Raw genomic sequence first — 18,559 nt, 5'->3', positions numbered from 1 at the left:
ATACCTACATTCTACATAATATAAAACTGTATTAATAGTACTCACTGATGGAAAGCTAAACGAATATAGATTCAAGGGCTTGTGGGTTTTTTCTTTTTTTTCACTTGCAGTTTTTGTAACTAACTCAGCACTACTGGATTAGGGCATGTTCTATCAAACTAAAAATCAAAAGCTTTCCTATGGGGAAAATCTTAATGTTATAGCTGGAAGAGGTGACAGCCGCATTACTGCCATCAAAAGTAATTTATTAACCGTATCTGTTCAAAATATTCTGGTAGGCTTCCTGTTTCAATGTATCCTCCTCTTGCAGTCTTTTCACTGTACTGTTCGGCTCTCCACCTGTGAATAAAATGGACACCTGGAAAACTTCATCTTTGGGGAAACTATTACAAGCCAACGCTGTTTTCAGCAGCAGCGCCAATCATACAGTGCAGGGAGGTGTATTGGGAGGCTGCCATGCTCAACCTCTCTGTCTTAGAGCTTGTAAAACATCTTTCCGGTTTCCACTTTAGACCAGGAAATCTGGGAAGAGATGACTAGCGAGGTTTTGCACCATCAGCATAAACCATGCTGATGCTGGCTCTTTACCCCCGCATCCCTCCTTCTTAGGCTGGTCCCACACTGCTCTTGAGACACAGGTACACAGGTGCCTCTCTATCCAAAGGAAGAGAAAAGCAAGTATTTTGTATACCAACCCGAATCGTTTAAAATGTTACCTTTCACAATCAGTTGTCCTGTGACGTGTGCACTTGCACGTACGTCTATATTTAGACAATATTTTAAAAGGTAAGTTATTACAAATCGGCTACGAGGCACCTACCAGGTGTAGCTGCACCAAGGTCTGTTTCACCAACATCTCTTTTAGGAAGTCGGAGGGAAAGGGCTCTGCATCTAGCAGCGCCCGCCCTCACGCAGAGAAGCGCACAGACACCCTCCCACGCGCACACACCCCCGCTCTCTCGCCCCGCAGCGTCAGGCTCTGACCCCACTGCATCCGCAAGGAGAGGGGCTCACGATCCGCGGGTCGGGAGCTGCTTTTGCCACTTCCAAGTGGGGGTTTGCTTGGATCATTTATTTATCTTGTACCCGTTAAGAAACCACCATTGGGTGTTGGTGGGAGGCGCTACTCCGCCTGAAGCCCAGCCCGTCCGCCGCGGCTTCGCGCACACCGCACCCGCCTGCCTGCCAGCGCCCGCCTGGAGTCGCCTCCCGCCCGGGGTCCCTGTTTCCCGGGATCCCCGACGGGGTCTTCCGTTTCGCGTCTCCCACTTGGGAGTGTGAACGGGCAGGGGCGCCGGGCAGTGCCCCGAATCTTCTGCGGGCTGACGGGATTCCCTTCGCGGCGGGTCGGACAGCACCCTCCGCGGGCGCCCCGTGCGTCCCCGGCCCCGGGCTCGCGGCGGCGCAGCTCGCTGGAGTTTGAGTCTCTGGGGCAGCGGCGCCGGCGCCGAGCCGCAGGCGGCGGGAGCGAGGCGAGCCCGGCCGCTCGCCCTCCGCGCTGCGCTCGGATTGGTCTCTCGCAGACGGTGCTGGCCGAGGGTTGGCTGCGGGCCGGCTGAAGAACAGGTGCACCTTGCCGCCCGGACTCGCGGAGCAGCCGCCGAGGAACGCTGCGCGGCGGGCCGGGCGTGCGGCGGCTGCCAGGCCGGCCCCCTGTGTCGGAATGCGGCTCTCCAGCGCCCGGCGTGCCGCGGGAGGCCGGCTCGGCCCCTGAAGGCGGCGCGAGGCCCGGAGGCGGCGCGGGCGGGCGCCCGGGGGAGCGGGCCGGGTGCGGAGCCCTGAGGATGCCGGCACGGCTGGAGCGCTTGCAGGCGGCGGGCGGCAGCAGCAGCAGCAGCAGACGCGGGGCCCCGGCGCGCAGGAGGCCGCTTGGCGGACAGCAGACGCGCCCCGCCGCTCCCTGACCGGCCGGCGGTGCCGGGGGCCCGTCGCGCCCCTCTTCCGCGCTCCTCGCCGCCCCCTCCCCGGCCCGCGTCCCCTCCCCCGCTCCTCTCCTCCCCGCCCGCCGCCCGCCTCTCGGGGGGAGGGGCGTGGGGGCAGGGAGCCGATTTGCATGCGGCCGCCGCGGCCGCTGCCTGCGCCCGAGCCCGCCGCCGCCGCCGCCGGAGCCCGCGCCCGCGCCCGGCCCGCGCGGCCCCATGCCTCTGGCGCGGCCCTCGGGGGGGCGAAGGTGAAGACCGGCTCCTAGGATGAGTGAAGGGGCGGCCGCTGCCTCGCCACCTGGAGCCGCTTCGGCAGCCGCCGCCTCGGCCGAGGAGGGCACCGCGGCGGCTGCGGCGGCGGCGGCGGCGGGCGGGGGCCCGGACGGCGGCGGCGAAGGGGCGGCCGAGCCCCCCCGGGAGTTACGCTGTAGCGACTGCATCGTGTGGAACCGGCAGCAGACGTGGCTGTGCGTGGTGCCTCTGTTCATCGGCTTCATCGGCCTGGGGCTCAGCCTCATGCTGCTCAAATGGATCGTGGTGGGCTCCGTCAAGGAATACGTGCCCACCGACCTGGTGGACTCCAAGGGGATGGGCCAGGACCCCTTCTTCCTCTCCAAGCCCAGCTCCTTCCCCAAGGCCATGGAGACCACCACCACGACCACCTCCACCACGTCCCCCGCCACCCCCTTCGCCGGCGGCGCCACCTCTTCCAGGACGCCCAACCGGATCAGCACCCGCCTGACTACCATCACGCGGGCGCCCACTCGCTTCCCCGGGCACCGGGTGCCCATCCGGGCCAGCCCGCGCTCCACCACGGCACGGAACACTGCGGCCCCCCCGACGGTCTTGTCCACGACAGCCCTTTTCTTTAGTAGCAGCACGCCGGGCTCCCGACCCCCGGTGCCAGGAACCCCCAGTACCCAGGCCATGCCCTCCTGGCCCACTGCGGCATACGCTACCTCCTCCTACCTTCACGATTCTACTCCCTCCTGGACTCTGTCTCCTTTTCAAGATGCTGCCTCCTCCTCTTCCTCCTCGCCCTCCTCCTCCACCACCACCACCACCACGCCAGAAACTAGCACCAGCCCCAAATTTCGTAAGTAAACACTGTCTGAACTCTGATTTACTACTGAGTTTCCATTCTGCCCTCCTGCTGTCTTTTCCCCTCGCGGCTTCTAGCATCCTTTATCCCCCCCCCCCCCCCCCCCCCCCCCCCCCCCCCCGCCCCGGATTGGAACGTAGAGTGAGAGAATTAAAACTGGCCACAGGGGAGGAAAAAGGTGTCGGTCTTTTCCCCTGTGAGGGGAAAAGGTGGACTGAAGCTGAGGGAGATTGTCAGCCAGGCTCCACGGGCCCTACTTCACTGGGTCCCAAATGAGAACTAACTCCCTTCAAGGGGTTAAAGCCAGTGCGATCCCTCTTCACTGCAGACCTGCTGTCGAGTTCTGGGATCCAGCTCCAGATGAGAGCTGGGGAGGGAGGGAGGGCCTTCCCCAAAGGACGGAGCCCTTTCCCCGCATGTAGGAAGCAGTGAGAGAAATGTACATGCGTTGACCGACGTTAAACCGCGGAGGGAAGTTGTGTCCGTGTGGGGGTGGGCTGGGGGTTGTGTGTGGTCATTTGATGGAGATGTTGGTACAGTGAAGCTGTAGACACTTCCAGCAGCCCTGACCCGGGCAGGGACCAGGAAGGGTTAATTAGAAGCCATTGTGGGAGGTAGGGAAAGGAGGCGATCCATGGCGGAGGGCTAAACTGATAACCGCCTACCCTGCCCGTGGACATGCCAAGGTGTAGAAAAGGATTCTGTCTGCCGAGAGTGAGTTAACTAAGGGAAATTATGAAGGGAGCCTTGCGGAGCTGCCTTTTCTCTGGGAGGAGGAGTTTTTTCAGCTCTGCCAAGCATTTGCTTTGTTCGTTTCCCAAAGGTGGGGTGTGAACCTCGTCTCCCCTCCCTTATGCCTGAAAAATTTAGGCAAAATGGGACAGAGTTCGCTGCACTCAAGGATGAGAAAATCCAACTCCTTTGAAACAGGTCACTCTTTGAATATAGCTTCTTCAACCTTGTCTCAGTTGCTGCCAGCACTGGTCAGTTACCCCAAGCATGAGAGCTTTCTGCCTGTCTGGGAGGTGTGCATTTCCTCTGTATCTTTTTTAAATGTTTCAGATGACTAATTGACCTCCCACCACTCTCCCACTACCCCACCTCGTTCTTATTCTAAGAGAATTTTAGGCAGCCTCTTAATCTGACTGTGGATCAGGATCTGAGAACAGTTTGTGCAACCTGTGAAGGTTATTTAGGACAAACCCCCCAGCCTGCCAGTTCAAGTTCTATGCAAGGTTTTTCTCCCGAAACTGCCTCCCTTATATTGTATTTCTGTTTTGAGCCACAGCATCTGGAGGGAAAGGAAGGGTGCTCATCGTTAACTCTTGAGTAGGAATACCAAGCTTCCAGTCATCTGGGAAATTTTCATTTCCCTGACCTATGGTTTTACGTGGGGTGGTATTTAACCTTTGAAACTTTTTTTTTTTTTTTGGATTTGTTGAGGGTAAAGTCCAAGGAGAGACATTCCTGATGTTTTTACTCTGCTTTGGGGAAAAAAAAAATAGGCTAAAAAGATAATTTGGGAGACAGAGAGGAGAGGGGAATGAAGAGAATCTGCCACAAAGCAGAATGGCAGGCAAGCTGGTAACTTGCTGCTTCTCTCTCCTTTGGCTGAAGCAGTCATTTTTGAGAGCACATTTTCTCAGGAGGTGTGTAGAGGCTTCTCTCAGCACATCTAGCTGCTTGAGTTTGGTGGATGGGTAAAGGATGCGCAAGTGTATGTGTGAACATTCAGTGGATTGAAAATAGATGCATTTATCCTGAAGACCCCAGGTTTTTTTGTTTTTTATCTCTTCTTTTGATACAGTTGATATAAATAATGGAGTATGGGTATACCTCTCAGCCTTGTGTGTATGTCGGGGGAGGGTTGCATATAGGGGATATTTCATGTTCTTTCTCAATTGATTTCCTTGCTTTCCATTCTGGAGGTCTTTAAAGAAAAGCCCAAGGTAATTATTTCTACCCCTCCATACTCCCTTCCTACATTCTGTAGAAGGGAATGGCAGTGTGTTTAATAAATAATGATTATTGACAGGGCTCTCAGCCCTAAGGAAAAGGGAGGGGGAACCTGTAAATGGTGTCAATGTTCACTTAGACATATAAGCAGTATTTGTTTTATGTGTATCTGAGCTTCAGCTCCTGCTCTTTTCTAAACCTCCGGCAAAGAGTTGAATTAAGGGATTTACGAGTATGGAAATCCAGCAGAAGCTGACCTGGTTTGTCTATATCAACAAGGGAAATTTTAATGAAAGGAAGATTATGTAGTTTCCATAAAAGATGAGTTTAAATAGGCAGGTTGTATGGTAATTTAAAGAAAAATGATAATTTAATTATTTTTTGAGTACAAGATTGCAGGGTGATTAACAAAAGGAAATAAAGGTTTCATTTGAGGGATCATCAACACTGCTGAAAAATGGCCTGAATATCTTGCATTAATATTTTTCACTTGTTTTGATTATGTCACCAAAGTTCCCAGGAGAGAAAGTCCCCTTTTTTTCTAGCTCCTACCTTTAGACTTCAGTAGATGCTTTTTCTTTTCTTTCTTTCTTTTTTTTTTTCAAATGAAAGTCATGGGTTGTATTGTAGCCTCTGAAGACAGCTGACAGTGATGCTTTTTTTTTCTGGAGACTGTCTTACAAATTCTGAAATTGCTAGGGTCTATGCTTTTGAATTGAACACAAGGCTTGTAGAATGAGTCTTTGTGTTCATCTTAGGTCGATCAGAAGGATACTGTCTGTAAAGGCAGTGTAGCTCTTTGGAGTGGAAGAGACTGGTTCACTCTAGAATAAACACACTTGCAAATGAGTAATAGGATTTTTGTAAGCAAAAGTTACATTTGATATGGGAAGGCCCAGTTTAGGAGACTGTTTCTGATTTTCTGTAGGATTAACAACAAAGAAAGCTTGAACTTGCAAGGTGGAGGAGGAGAGGGGCTTGGAAGTGGACTCTTCCCATTCTCCAACTTTCAGAACGTGAGCCAGACCAAAACATTCTATGTTACTGGGGTCTCTCGGATTCCCAAGACTTGCCTTTCCTTCAGATGCTTTAAAAACAAATATCTTGAACATATTGCCTCTAAGAGATTATTTCCTACAAAATGTCTCTGCAGCTGTAAGTGTAGGGTTAGTTTACAAATTTTTTAGTCCAAAGGGAGATTTACTGCAGACAGTAGAGAGACAGTAATTTTGACCAGTGTATAAACATCCTTTTAGGGCACATTGAATTGTATTTTCACACTTGAAATGCATACGTGTGTGTAGAATGTTGTCAGTGCAAATGTGGATTGTTGTTTTACTTAGCAGAAAACACCCTTTAACAGGTGTTTAACAGAAGACCAGATCTTGGCTCAATTGAAGTACTAAACACAACCACTTTTAATGGATTATTCTTTGGGTCATATTTGGAAGGTATATAACTTATTCCAGTGAGTAAGATCACCAATCTTGAATAGTATATTTAGTAGAGAAATAAATGTAAAGTGTATCATTGATGTTTAAACATGGTAGGATGACAGTTTTATTATAACCAAGTGTATTTAAATCAGACTTTACCCAAACATCATTTTGGAGCATTCCATTGATAACATTGACAGTTTTCTTATCTATTCTTTTTAAACATCTTCATTCTTTCAGCAAGAGTACTCTGAGTTGTTTTATAAGCAGCCTCAGGTATAATTTGTTTAAAGTTACTCCTGTGTTGTCTTTTATCCACATGAATTGGGGCCATCAGAGGAATTCCAGCATAGAAAGGATTCACCCCAACCATATGGGGTGACCACAGTGAAAGGATTCAGAGTTCGAGATCAATATTTCTTATGAAATCCAATTGAGAGGTTTTTTTATGAGCACATGTTGCAGCTTGAGTACATTTTGATTTCCTCTGGCCTTAATACAGGATTATGAGACTTTGCTGCTTCAGTCAATTATGCTGTACATTTTACTCTTCTGACACTTACGTTGTGCTTCACGGTCCTAACAGGGAAAAAAAGAGGGAGGCAGGGGATGTGGGCATAGAATCGGCAAGGTTCTTTTTAGAACCATTTTTAATCTGGTCTCAGTGCCTTAAGGCTGTGGTTTCAGTCTTCCTCCTCCGCTCCTCATGACTGAGACAGAAGGGGTTGGGAGTGCTAATAGAGCGTTCCTTTTGCATGCTTGATTGGTGAATCCAGACATCTCTTGTCTGTGCAATTGCCCGGATAGCCTTTTTTTTTTTTTTTAAACAGTGTTGATCTACATGTTTTTCAGAAAGAAAAACAAAAACTTCAAAAAAAGCTGGTGTGTGGCAGCTTCTCTCTTTATTTTTGGTTAGTAGAGCAACCAACGTTTCTACATCCAGGTGAAGCCATAATCAAGTGTTGCTGCTGAGTTTGAAAGCAGTGCCATCCTAGGAGGTCTAGTGTTTAGAGGAATAAGCTCTCTCTTCCCCTCTGGCATGCTTTCTCAGCTCCTCCTCATCTACACACCACAATGAAAAGAAGGATGATTTTCATCTACCTTCTTATGTAGAATTTCTTTCCTCATAACCTCTCATATCCAGTGCCAAACATATCTCAATATTCTATCTGAGGTGTAGAAAATGGAACATGAAAGCTGGCCCTGAAATATATAAGAGCAAAGAAAGAACCATAAATCTAAGTCTGAAAAGCGCATTTGAATTGCTTGTGAATAGAACTAGAATTCATTTTTCTCCCCATGAACCTGTTTTTATCTTCAGACTTTTGTGTTCGGTGAGACACAGAGCTGGTACTGCGTTGGCAAATACCACTGAGACATTTTTGGAGTCTGGCGATTTTACTTGTCTATACTCAAAAAAGTGTTTCCTCCAGAACCATGTACATATGGAAGGCAGGAGGGAGAAAGAGACTCAATTTAAAGCTTTGCGATACCAGGATGGAAATGTACCTAAATCCATTCATGTGGTTATTAATGAAAGTCTTAGGACACATGGTTTGGTTTTGCATTTTTACAACTTTTTCTCTGAGGACTTATGGACTCCTTCCTTACCCAGTCTTTTATAGATTTGAATCATGGCTCTGTCTGAAGGCCCCTTACAGACTTTTGATTATTTTATCTTACTTTTTGTTTCCTTAGCTCATCATATAAGCAGTAGTCATTACAAGAAATTTTCTTAGATATGCTTAACCTTGCCATGTTGTTTCAAGTTGTTTTAAAAGTCAACCTTTTGGTAAGCCATGTTTAACTAGGTTGATATAGAAAGTTAAGGGGAAAATTTATACCTATTGATGCAATTGAGATATCAAACTGTCTTGGTATTTATTTTTTTAATTAAAAAATTTTGTTGAAGATTCAAAAAACTTGATGGAAAACTAATGACCATTTACTGTCCCATACAGATTGATGTACAAATCATGCTGATTTTGACAGTACCTATTATCTGGTTCCATAAAACAATTAATTGTAGAACTGAACATGCACTATTATATCCATGTTTTCATAATGTCATGTTTTCATTTTAAAATTTATTTTAATGACTATTAAATGTTGATTGGGGTATTACTATGCTGCTGGTTAATTGGTTAATTTAAAACATCTATAAAAGTAATTGTTTAAAAAAGAGAAAAATAAAACTTTACATAAACTTAAAAGTTCAAATATATACAACATTCATTCTCCCATACCTTGATGTAGGCATTTAAAAAAAAAATTATATGTCTTAGTTTGAGCTTAGCATCTTTTTATTTTTCTTTTCCATATGCTCCTCTTCTAATTACTTGTTTCTTCTCCAAAAATACTGGTGAAGGAATTTAAACCAGATTTTTCGTTGATACTCTATTATCCCCCCTCCCCTGGCAATCTTTTATAGTTTTTTTTTTTTTTTCCGTTTACAATCTTTTTGCTCGTATAATTCAAAGTAATTTTCTTTCTTTTTCTTTTTCTTTTTTTCCCCCCAGCAACTCTCCATTTGGAGTTTCTTCAAAACATTCAGCTATAATTTAATAGAAACTACAATTATCTTTCATTTCCACAATCATATGTCATTGGCTTACCTAAAATTTAACTAAATAACATAATTATAGTAAGAACAAGTGGCATGAACAGGTTTGTTACCAACACTGAATGTTGGTGAGCACACAACCCAAGATGAAACTGCAGAGGTGTGCAGAGGCGTGCAGAGGCGTGCAGGCGTCCTTCAGGTTGGCTTGTTGGCTGTGACCCGCTCACGGTGCCGTGGCCCTGACAAAGTTGGTTACACTGGAGCGGTGACAGCCAGCTGGCTAAGGGTTGGGAAAGTGTCCCCTTTGTAGGTAATAGTAAGTCAGTCATGACCGTATATTTTAGGAACTTTACTGGGAGGGATAACAATGTCTGGAATAGAAGGGAAAAAAAATCCAAAAAGAAACCCTATAGCCTTGAATCCTGTGATAACTGTGAACCTCAAAGAGCCAGTTTTATCTCTCTGAGTTTTAACTTCTTCCTCTGGGATAATGACGGGGTGATGATAATAACCTACTTCATATACCACTTCTAAAAGAGCCTATAAGCTGCAAATACTCTACTGTTTTTATCTCAGGAGAGATGGAAAATGGATAGGCTAGGTATTTTCATCCAAAACCACATCAGACCATTGAATTCAGCTGAAATGTTGGAGCTCATTTGCTCCCTGACTTGAGGAATCTCCCATTGCAGTGAGGGGTGATCATGCCTGCATGCCCCTGGGTCTCTCCTGGATTCCTCTCTGATACCCTGGCACACACAGTGGAATATGGTGTAGAAATCTCCCTCGAATCACCCTGAAAGCTTAGTCACAAACTGGAGTCCACCATTTCTCATCCTTTGCTTGGTAGATAGTTTTGTAGTCTGTTCTGCATATATGTGTCTCCGAGAGAGGAACTGAAATTTGAGAGAAAGTGAGAGAGATGATTGAATTATAATTATCTGGAAATCTGAAACCCACAAAATTCTGAAAATTGTTGATGAAACAAAGGATGCCCTTATGGGTCTTTTTTGTCCCCTTCCCACACTGTCTTATTGTCATTGAATCTTTGGAATTTAGAGAACACGTTAGTAAAAACATGTGATGTCTGCATTGCATTCTCTTCCCCCTCTTAATTTAGGAGTTATTGTGGTTTAGGTTCCAGAGGATTAATGGGTTGCTTGCGCATCAAAGAACTCTTTTAGATACATGCTTTTGTACTTCAGGGAACTTTAATATTAGCATTTTGAAAACATCTTGCTTCAAGTCTGTGTTTGTTGGAAACTTCATCCTGAATTATATTTCACAGTATTACTTCTTTTTGTTATGAGCCTTTATTTTTCAAGACAGGTTGGTGATTGTACATAAATCATAGCTTGCCATTTCCAGGCATAAAAAGAGGCTAGTCAAAAACAAGCCTGCAAACTGAATTCAGAATTTATTTAATAATAGAAGTTTAGCAGCTTCCAATGATGATTTTGTCTTTGAGGACTTTTCCTAGACATGATAGTGTGTATCATGGATGCAGTATACACTGGAAGAGCAAGAAAAGAAATCTTCAGAATCTATGTAATTGCTTTAGCAGTGATACATTATAGCCAGGGTTATGAGAAGAGACTTTTCTTTTTAGCTTTTTATGTTGAAGTATAGTCAGTTAACAATGTTATAATAGTTTCAGGTGGACAGCAAAGGAACTCAGCCATATATATTCATTTATCCATTCTCCCCAAACTCACCTTCCACTCACGCTGCCACGTCACATTGAGCAGAGTTTCCTGTGCTATCCAGTAGGACCTTGTTGCTTATCCATTTTAAATATAGCAGGGTGTACATGTCGATTCAAAAGTCCGTAACTGTCCCTTCTCCTCATCCTTCCCTGTCTGGTAACTATAAGTTCATTCTAAATCTCTGAGTGAGAAGAGAATTTTTATGCTAAGCATTTGATAAGAATTCTTCAGCTTATTAGCCTACTTCCTTAGATACCCTTCCTTGATTACATATGACCACTGGCCTGCTCTTCCAGTCAATTGCCAGGGAGTTAGAATTTCACTAAGAGAAAATCACTCCGTCATCATTTTGGGAGCAGACTCTAATTGATTTCTGTGCTTTGAATTTTACTTTTAGAAATGGGAAAGATGTCTTGACAGAATGTCAGTCTTAGAAGGGGCTTGAGAATATAGATAAGAACAACTAGAGCTGTCATTTGTGGAATTTTACTGTGTGCCAGGAGGGTTCACACTTTGCATATTTTGTCTTATATGTTTATTGAAATAAGAATCGAAAGACAGTCATCTAGGCCTGTAGCCTAGTCTGATTATCTGAATTATGCAGGTTAATTGAGCTGGGCTTAGATTGGTTGTATAATTTGCCTAGGACATACATAAGTGGTATCATTTTAAAAAATCAGGAACATGGGAAGATCATTTTACAGGTAATCTCTTCCCACTCCAAATCCTAAGACATTGACACAGGGTTGATATATCTATGCTCATTATCTCTTTCAAGCCTTTAGCTCGTAGCCAGTGACATTTGCCATTTTTAACTGCGTAAATGGCATATCTGCTCACACCTGTTCTTTGCTATAGTAAAGGGAGCCTTTGTAACCAGAGAAATTGCCCTGGTTTCCAGTCCAAGGAGAAATTTAGGATGTATTTCAAAAAAGATAAAGAATGTGTTCCTCTAAACTTCTATTCCTTGATCTTAACTCTCTTATTTCCTCCTGTGGCTGCTTGTAGGTGATTCAATGGAACAATGACAGAAAATAGTTACAGACTTTATTTCTCTGCTTCCTGAAATTTAGCCAAAATTTTCTTCTCTGCTCACTCTAAACTTGCTTTTGATTGCAGTAGTTACTGCATTGTATGCTGAGAGTGGCCCATGGAAATGTGTCTGGGAGCCTTTGGAGTAATAGCCTTGAGTCTTAAAATATCTACCCTGCCAAGTAAATGTTGGATGTTGCGCATATACAGTGTTTCCCACAGAGCATCTGAATTCCCTCCTGGAACTACCCTGCAAGGTTCCCACCATTGACTAGCCTTCATTACTAAGAAGTTTGGTGAGACCTTGATGGTCTGCCAAGGGTACCAACAACTGGACCCAGTCATTACTTACTTGTTTGACTTTGCTGTGTACCAAGGATCCCTAAGAACAAATATCCTTAAGGTTAAAATGAAAAGTGATTGGGATTTCCTACTTTTGCAAACTCATAAAAAGAAAACAGAAATAGATCTAATACTACGACCAAGTTACAGAATCTTTGCATAGCTATGCAGAAGGGTAAATTGAAAGTCTTAATCACTCAGTCGTGTCTGGCTCTTTGCAACCCCTGTGAGGCTCCTCTTTGTCCGTGGGATTTCCCAGGCCAGAATAGTAGAGTGGGTTGCCATTCCCTTCTCCAGGGGATCCTCCCAACCCAGGGGTGGAACCCAGGTCTCCCGCATTGTGGGCACATTCTTTACCAGCTGAGCCAACAGGGAGTTTTTATGCTGAAGGGTAGGAGTGCTGTAATGTCAGGAAGCCTGTGTTGTCAAAATCCCAAAGACCATGTGAATGAATCCCATGGTCTAAGAATGACGACTGCACTCTTAAAGAAGAGAGGAAATGAGATTGCTTACCCAAACTTATTGTTAACCAAGAGTTTTTATCAGCATGATGACAAAATCTAGACTCTGGGATAGAAAAGTGAAAATGGGGTATAGAAATGTTTATATTAAACACTGTCTTGACTGAGTTCCATTTAATTGAGTTTTCTGTATGAGATTCTCTTCTGTATTAAAAAACTGACAAATGCCCCCTTTTAATCCTGGACATCCACAGCTGGTAGGGCTTCTGCCTTCAAGAAATGAGAGATATATTTACTAAGTGTTAGTTGTATATTAGCTCCTTGCAAGCCTATTTATGCTGGTTGTTCTTGTTACTGTAATTAGGCAATGTATTTAAATAATATTCAAAGCTATAAATTAGTTGTGGTTTCTATTAGAACTAGGTTGATTACTTTGGATACACTCCATAAAGAGAAGTTACTTAAAAAATGCTTGTTGAATAAGTTGTGGACAAGTTTAATAGAAAATACATATGTCATAAGAAATATGCACTGGGATTGTTTTACATGCAGCTTTAACTTCTCCTTCCTCAGTGAATTCCTCAGTAGATATTTGAGGTATGGTTTTTCACAAGAAAGGTAACCAAAATTTATTCAGTGAAAAGCTTTGAATACCACAACCAAATATTTGGCAAGTGAATGTACATCTATAAGTTTTAGGTGCAAATAAAAGAAATAAGATAAATTTTACTTTACCCATGTGATAGATTGACAAAGCCATTAAATTGTGTTTTTTAATTATTTTAAATATATTGGAAAATATTTAACCTTTGGGGTAGAAAATTATATAAGATGCCAGTTATATAGAGCTACATCAATTATTAATAATAGATTTAATAAATAGTAACTGTAATCAAGGGAAGTGTACAGAATTGTAATGCTAATGATTTCTGGATTGTGGAATAGAAAGGTCATTTAATTTATTGTACTTTGCTGTAGTTCCTAAGTTTTATTTAATGGTCATGAATTATCTAATTAGAAGTTATTAAGCTTTTGATAAAGTGAAGAATAAAACCCATGAATCAATTCAATTATTGGTCATGGTTCTGTAAAGATTTTTTCTAGTCTAAGAGTTTGTGTCTTCATTGATGATGTCAGCATTAAAGTGTTGTCTGAGCTGAGTTGCTATGAAATGCAGATGTGGAGAAATACAAACAAATTTCATTGCTCATGGGGAATAATGCCTTATTGAAGGCAGTGTCTTAACCTGGACCTTGGATTATTAGCCTTGACCTTATAAGGATAAAAAAAAGTGATAGTTTTACTGTATTACTTAGTAACTTTTGAAGCTTGCCAAAGTTGGGCAGTCTTTAGTAGTATTGCTAAGGATGGATATAACCTATAGAAATCAACCAATTTTGGGTATACTAACCAATTACCTGATCTATTTTAAGGATGAAATGACAGGAAAATGAAAAGGCTAATTTGTAGCACTGAGTCTTATAAGAGAGGACTTAGGTCACATACTAACAGGTGGGATGACCAATTCAAAGCTTTATTGGATACTGTAATCCTCTCAATGAATCATATGGTGTTTATTCACATGGTAAAGTTAGGTGGTTGTCTACAGAGAGAACAATTCCATAGGCCAGTGGAAAGAGGTGATTTGTAGGACACCTGGTCTTTAATTTGATCATGAGTTGTGCTCAGTCTTTTAAGATAGGTCACAAATATCGATACTTTGGTGAGCAAAAAGAGAACAAAAAGTGATTCTGTGTATATAACATTAAACATTAGGAGTCAAGATAGTGGCTGGAAGGAAACCCAAGATATGGGATTTGGAGGGTATTGGGAAAATGCTAATGATCAGGGTACTAATCTCATAGGTGAGCTCTATTCACCACAATTCATCAAGCTGCATGCTTATGATTTGTGCACTTTTTGTATACATCAGTACAAACTTGATTGTATAAAAGACATCTTTCAAAACATTCCTTTGACCAACACTTCATATTCCCAGGGTGGTGACCTGAACGTGTGGGTTGTCCCATTTATAGACCGTGGATTGTAGCTCTCCATGTTTGTTGTGCGTGTCTCACAGTCTAGTAAAAGCAAAGAGGGTCTTCTGGCTTCAGCAGCTTCCTTTGTTCTTAGCATCTTGGCTTAGTGAGATGCCTTAGAGATGCTCCTTTTTAATTTAAGTTTTTCTGAATGGATACCTTATGTTTATATTATATAAGATTTTCTTTCATCCATATCAGGAGTGTTTCTGATACAGCATACATTACCCCACTTTTCACCCATCTTACACGTGTAAGCCATACTTGTTTCTAAGAGTGACCTTATACAGTTCTGCCAGCATTAGAGTGTGCGACACATGAGAAAGCTAATTCATGATCTGCATTTATGATTTTGTCGAGGTCACAAATTATATTCTGGTGAATAATTAAGTGAACTATGTGATTCCAACTGAGAAGTATATGAGATCCTTTCAAAAAGTAGTGATCAGGGCAGACATAGGTAGTTTCAAGGGAGAGTGTCTTGGCAGAGAAAAGGCCAAGTGAGGCCAGGGAAGTAAAAGGTCATTAACAAGCAGGTTACTACTTTAAAAGGAAGTAACAACTGGCTTTGCATCTGTGTGTCTGGCCTGGTGGGCAAAGATGGCCTCTTGGAATTAATGAAACAGTCTCACCTTTTTCTTAGGGCAGGGTCTGATTTGGAGGGAGGGTTTGAGAGGACTTAGCTAGGCTACCCTGGGAAGTCACAGTCAGGGTTGGTTCAAGGAATTGCACAATAATCTGTGTTAATTTCACAAGATACAGGGTCTCTAGGATGACTTGGAGGGACAAGCAGAACGTTGTAAAGATTCTCCAAGGCTAATTTGTCCCAAGTCATTTAGGTAGGGTCCTTGACTAGTGCTGAATCTGTTTAAGTATTGACTTCGTTCCACTGCCTCTTCAAAGTGCTGCAAGAATCAGTAGAATTGGTGTGTGTTAAAATGTTTAGTTTTTTCCACAGTCACATCAACACAGCCCTAGACTTAACCCAAAATAGTAGCTTTCAAGTATCTAAAAATTTGCAAGTGGAGACACAAGGAGAATAACAAGAGGATATGCTTGATTCTCCTGCCTCACCTAAATTAACCTGTGACTTCAGATTTTCTGGAGGCGAAAAACTCCTCTATGGATTGATTGCCAGGCTGCCCCTCTGATTCCATCTGAGGTCCTCTCTCCAGAAGCCACTCAGCACCTTTGGGATCGAGCCCTACTGACACTGTGTGGCATTAAAAGGGCAGAGGCATTGTGGATTTCCTGTGTGCACTCATTCCATGGTGAGGACTGAGAAAGCGAAGGTGCTGCTGCCTCGGGAACCCTGAGGATGGATGGCTGCAAGGTGAGGCTCTTGCTCGACGGGCCTTCCAGGTAGCTTCTGTGGTAGATGCAGGAACTACATCTGGTTATCTACATACTGACAGCTAAAATTAGTTGTCACCTCACCTTGTTCACCATAAGGAAGAACTTTGGATTAGAATCAGATTCATCACTCTTGCCAGCTCATTTGGCTGCTCCTTGTTACCAGATAGAGGGGCTATAACACTGTATTTAAGTGAAAATGTTAAAAATTAGTGTTAAGAGCCAATGGTATCTCTGCTGTTCTCACTGATCAGATAATTTTCACTGATGTCAACGTTTATAATAAAGCTAGCTGACACATACTAGTGTTATTTGCTTGGAATATTTTCACTTTATTTTTTTGACTTAGATAAAGGTAATTTTTTTTTTTTTAGTTATTTGTTGAGGTCTTTGTGTATTTGATCAGAAGAGATCTTTGAAAGGAAGGCAGCAAAGCTGTAACAAAGTCAGTATCAAATTTGTGTTTCCCCTTTATCATTTGGTTTTGTAAGCTTCTCAGTGACCTTCTGTGCTACCACATTGATGCTCGTCTTTCATCATGAGCAGCTCTGAGTAATTTATGATAAATAATGAAATGCTGTTTCCTACAATGCACTGCAAATGGCTGAGTGTTATAAAAGTCTAAAGAGCTCTATTACTTCTAAATGACTAGATAACACAAAAATGTTAACCCTGAAGAGGAAAGGTCCAGTAGAACATATTGCTTGCTAAGCACACTTCCTTCTGCCTGGGATCTTCTGATAGGCTTTGTGCATCTAAATTCTGTGAGGACTGGCCTCTGAACCATTATCTTCTTGAATGGCAAGGAGAGGTTTATGCCTTTCAGCTAGTTGACTTGGCTTGGAGCAATAGTAGTTCATATTTTCTGGAGTGGAGGAAGGGAGGAACTTTCAAAATTTGTTTACAGTTTGAAACCTTTGATTAATTTTTAAAAATGGTGTTACCAATGGTAAGAACTTGGCTGCTAGGATGCAATAATTTAAAACATTTGATTTGAGCACAGATATTGAAGATGGATATTAAGTAAACATTAAAATGGTTTTATCAGAGCAAAGCCTTATAGGCTTTTAAAAAATTATATAGATTTCTTTTTCAAAACTAACTCAGCACAGTGTTTGCATTTTCTCTCTCTCATCCACATGTACAAAAATGGAGACACTGTGAGCATATATTCAATTTGCAACTCTCAGCTTTCTTGTACTCCACAGTGTATAGTACAATTGCTAAATGTTGTCCACAGTGAATATGTGTGTTCTTATCCTGGTTGTCATAAAATAGCTGCATATCGAAGTGTTAGGGTTTGAAGACTTTAATTGCCGGGTATGGAATGTCTTTATGTACTGCATCCCATTGTGAAAATTGAATTAAATTGCCAGTCAGGGAGCTCTTTATGCTGCAGGAGAGTCTCTTTGTGAGCAAACCATGGAGAAGGGTGATCTTTGGCCAGTGGTACTTCTAAACTGAGACACTTGGCTGAAGTTTGCCATGTGACTTTCTCACCTTTCCCCAGACCTCCTTATTTTGCCCAGTGAAATCATCTGTTTCCCCTGCTAGAACTGCTTTCTTTCTTCCAGATATCAGCTATGAGACATGGGATGAATTGTATACAAGTAAATTACCAGTACTGCATTTTGGCAAGTGTGCCCTAGCTGTTTCATCAATTTCTCTTCACTTCTGTGCTGGGAAGTCCATTTCACCCTTTAATTATCAGTTACATGTCATCAGTTGAACCTCTGGACGTTCCCCAAATCAAGATGCTTTCATGCCAGGAAAATCAGGCTGTTTGAATGGTCTAGAATATTTTTGCTTTTGATGAAAAAGAGCTGTTGCCCTGTCCCATGGGAGAGAGGGATTCAAAGAAGGAAAGCTGTTCAGGGCATGGACGACGGTACCATCTAAGGCTTGGTGTGGGTAGCCCTGTGGCATGAGCAGTACAGCCTGTTCAGGCATCTGAGGAAGGACCTGGGAGTTTATAGCTTATCCAGGCTTTTTAAATCTCCGTATACCTAGTCTGCCGCTTCCTGTGTGATGCTCCACCGTGTTGTAAACTGTGAACCAAAGAACCTGATGAAGCCTTTCCATGGAGCCTCGGGAGAGCCTTACCCTAAGGAACTTTATGTTCCTTTGCATACTCTTGTTAATTCTTACCTTTTTTTTTTTTTTTTTTTTGCTTCCAAGGAAAATAAGATCATTAGAAGAGTGGTTTTCAATGGGAGAAAAGTAATTAAGGCCCAATAGGAAGGCCACTGGGCCTGGTTTAGGAATGTAGGTCTCCTGCTGTCCCTCAGCTGTCTGAGACCTCAGGGTAGACTCCTCAGGTTGTGAATCTCAGATTCTTCTGTAAATGAGGATATTGGACAAGATAGTCCGCAAAGCTCCTTGTGGCCAAAATTCCCTGAGGCCATGTTATAAATTTGAGATGATAAGATTAGTGGCATTTTTGAGTTACTGATTCTGCTGGCTCTCTTCCTGCCTTACCCCCAGCTCACATTCTCTCTCGCTTTCATACATACACACATGCATATATATTCAGAGGGTTTTTTGGGGGTGGGATATTTTGTAGTTAAGCATTTAGTAACCCCCCATTTCAGTGTGTTGCATAGGTGTGACTTGATTACATCCTAAAGTCCAGGGAATTTTGCTTGTT

The 18,559-nt window shown here is 43.3% G+C and overlaps 1 protein-coding gene across 7 annotated transcripts in view; it reads left to right on the top strand.

Annotated features, from left to right (window-relative positions):
* The first annotated feature begins 2,046 nt into the window (after nucleotides 1–2,046).
* NRG3 (neuregulin 3) overlaps nucleotides 2,047–18,559 on the top strand; it is a 1,193,959-nt gene continuing 1,177,446 nt past the window's right edge. For 4 of the 7 annotated variants that reach the window (XM_043476688.1, XM_043476682.1, XM_043476685.1 and 1 more), the window contains exon 1: nucleotides 2,094–3,018. In XM_043476688.1, the coding sequence (XP_043332623.1) occupies nucleotides 2,190–3,018 (829 nt within the window). In that variant the 5' untranslated portion in view covers nucleotides 2,094–2,189. Of the gene's footprint in view, nucleotides 3,019–18,559 lie in introns of all 7 variants that reach the window. The other 3 variants (XM_043476687.1, XM_043476686.1, XM_043476683.1) reach the window with 1 other exon arrangement.

The sequence above is a fragment of the Cervus canadensis genome, chromosome 8 (genome assembly GCF_019320065.1).
Source record: "Cervus canadensis isolate Bull #8, Minnesota chromosome 8, ASM1932006v1, whole genome shotgun sequence".
NCBI lineage: Eukaryota > Metazoa > Chordata > Mammalia > Artiodactyla > Cervidae > Cervus > Cervus canadensis.
Note: the sequence above shows the minus strand (reverse complement) of the source record. Positions and strands in the feature narration are given on the sequence as shown.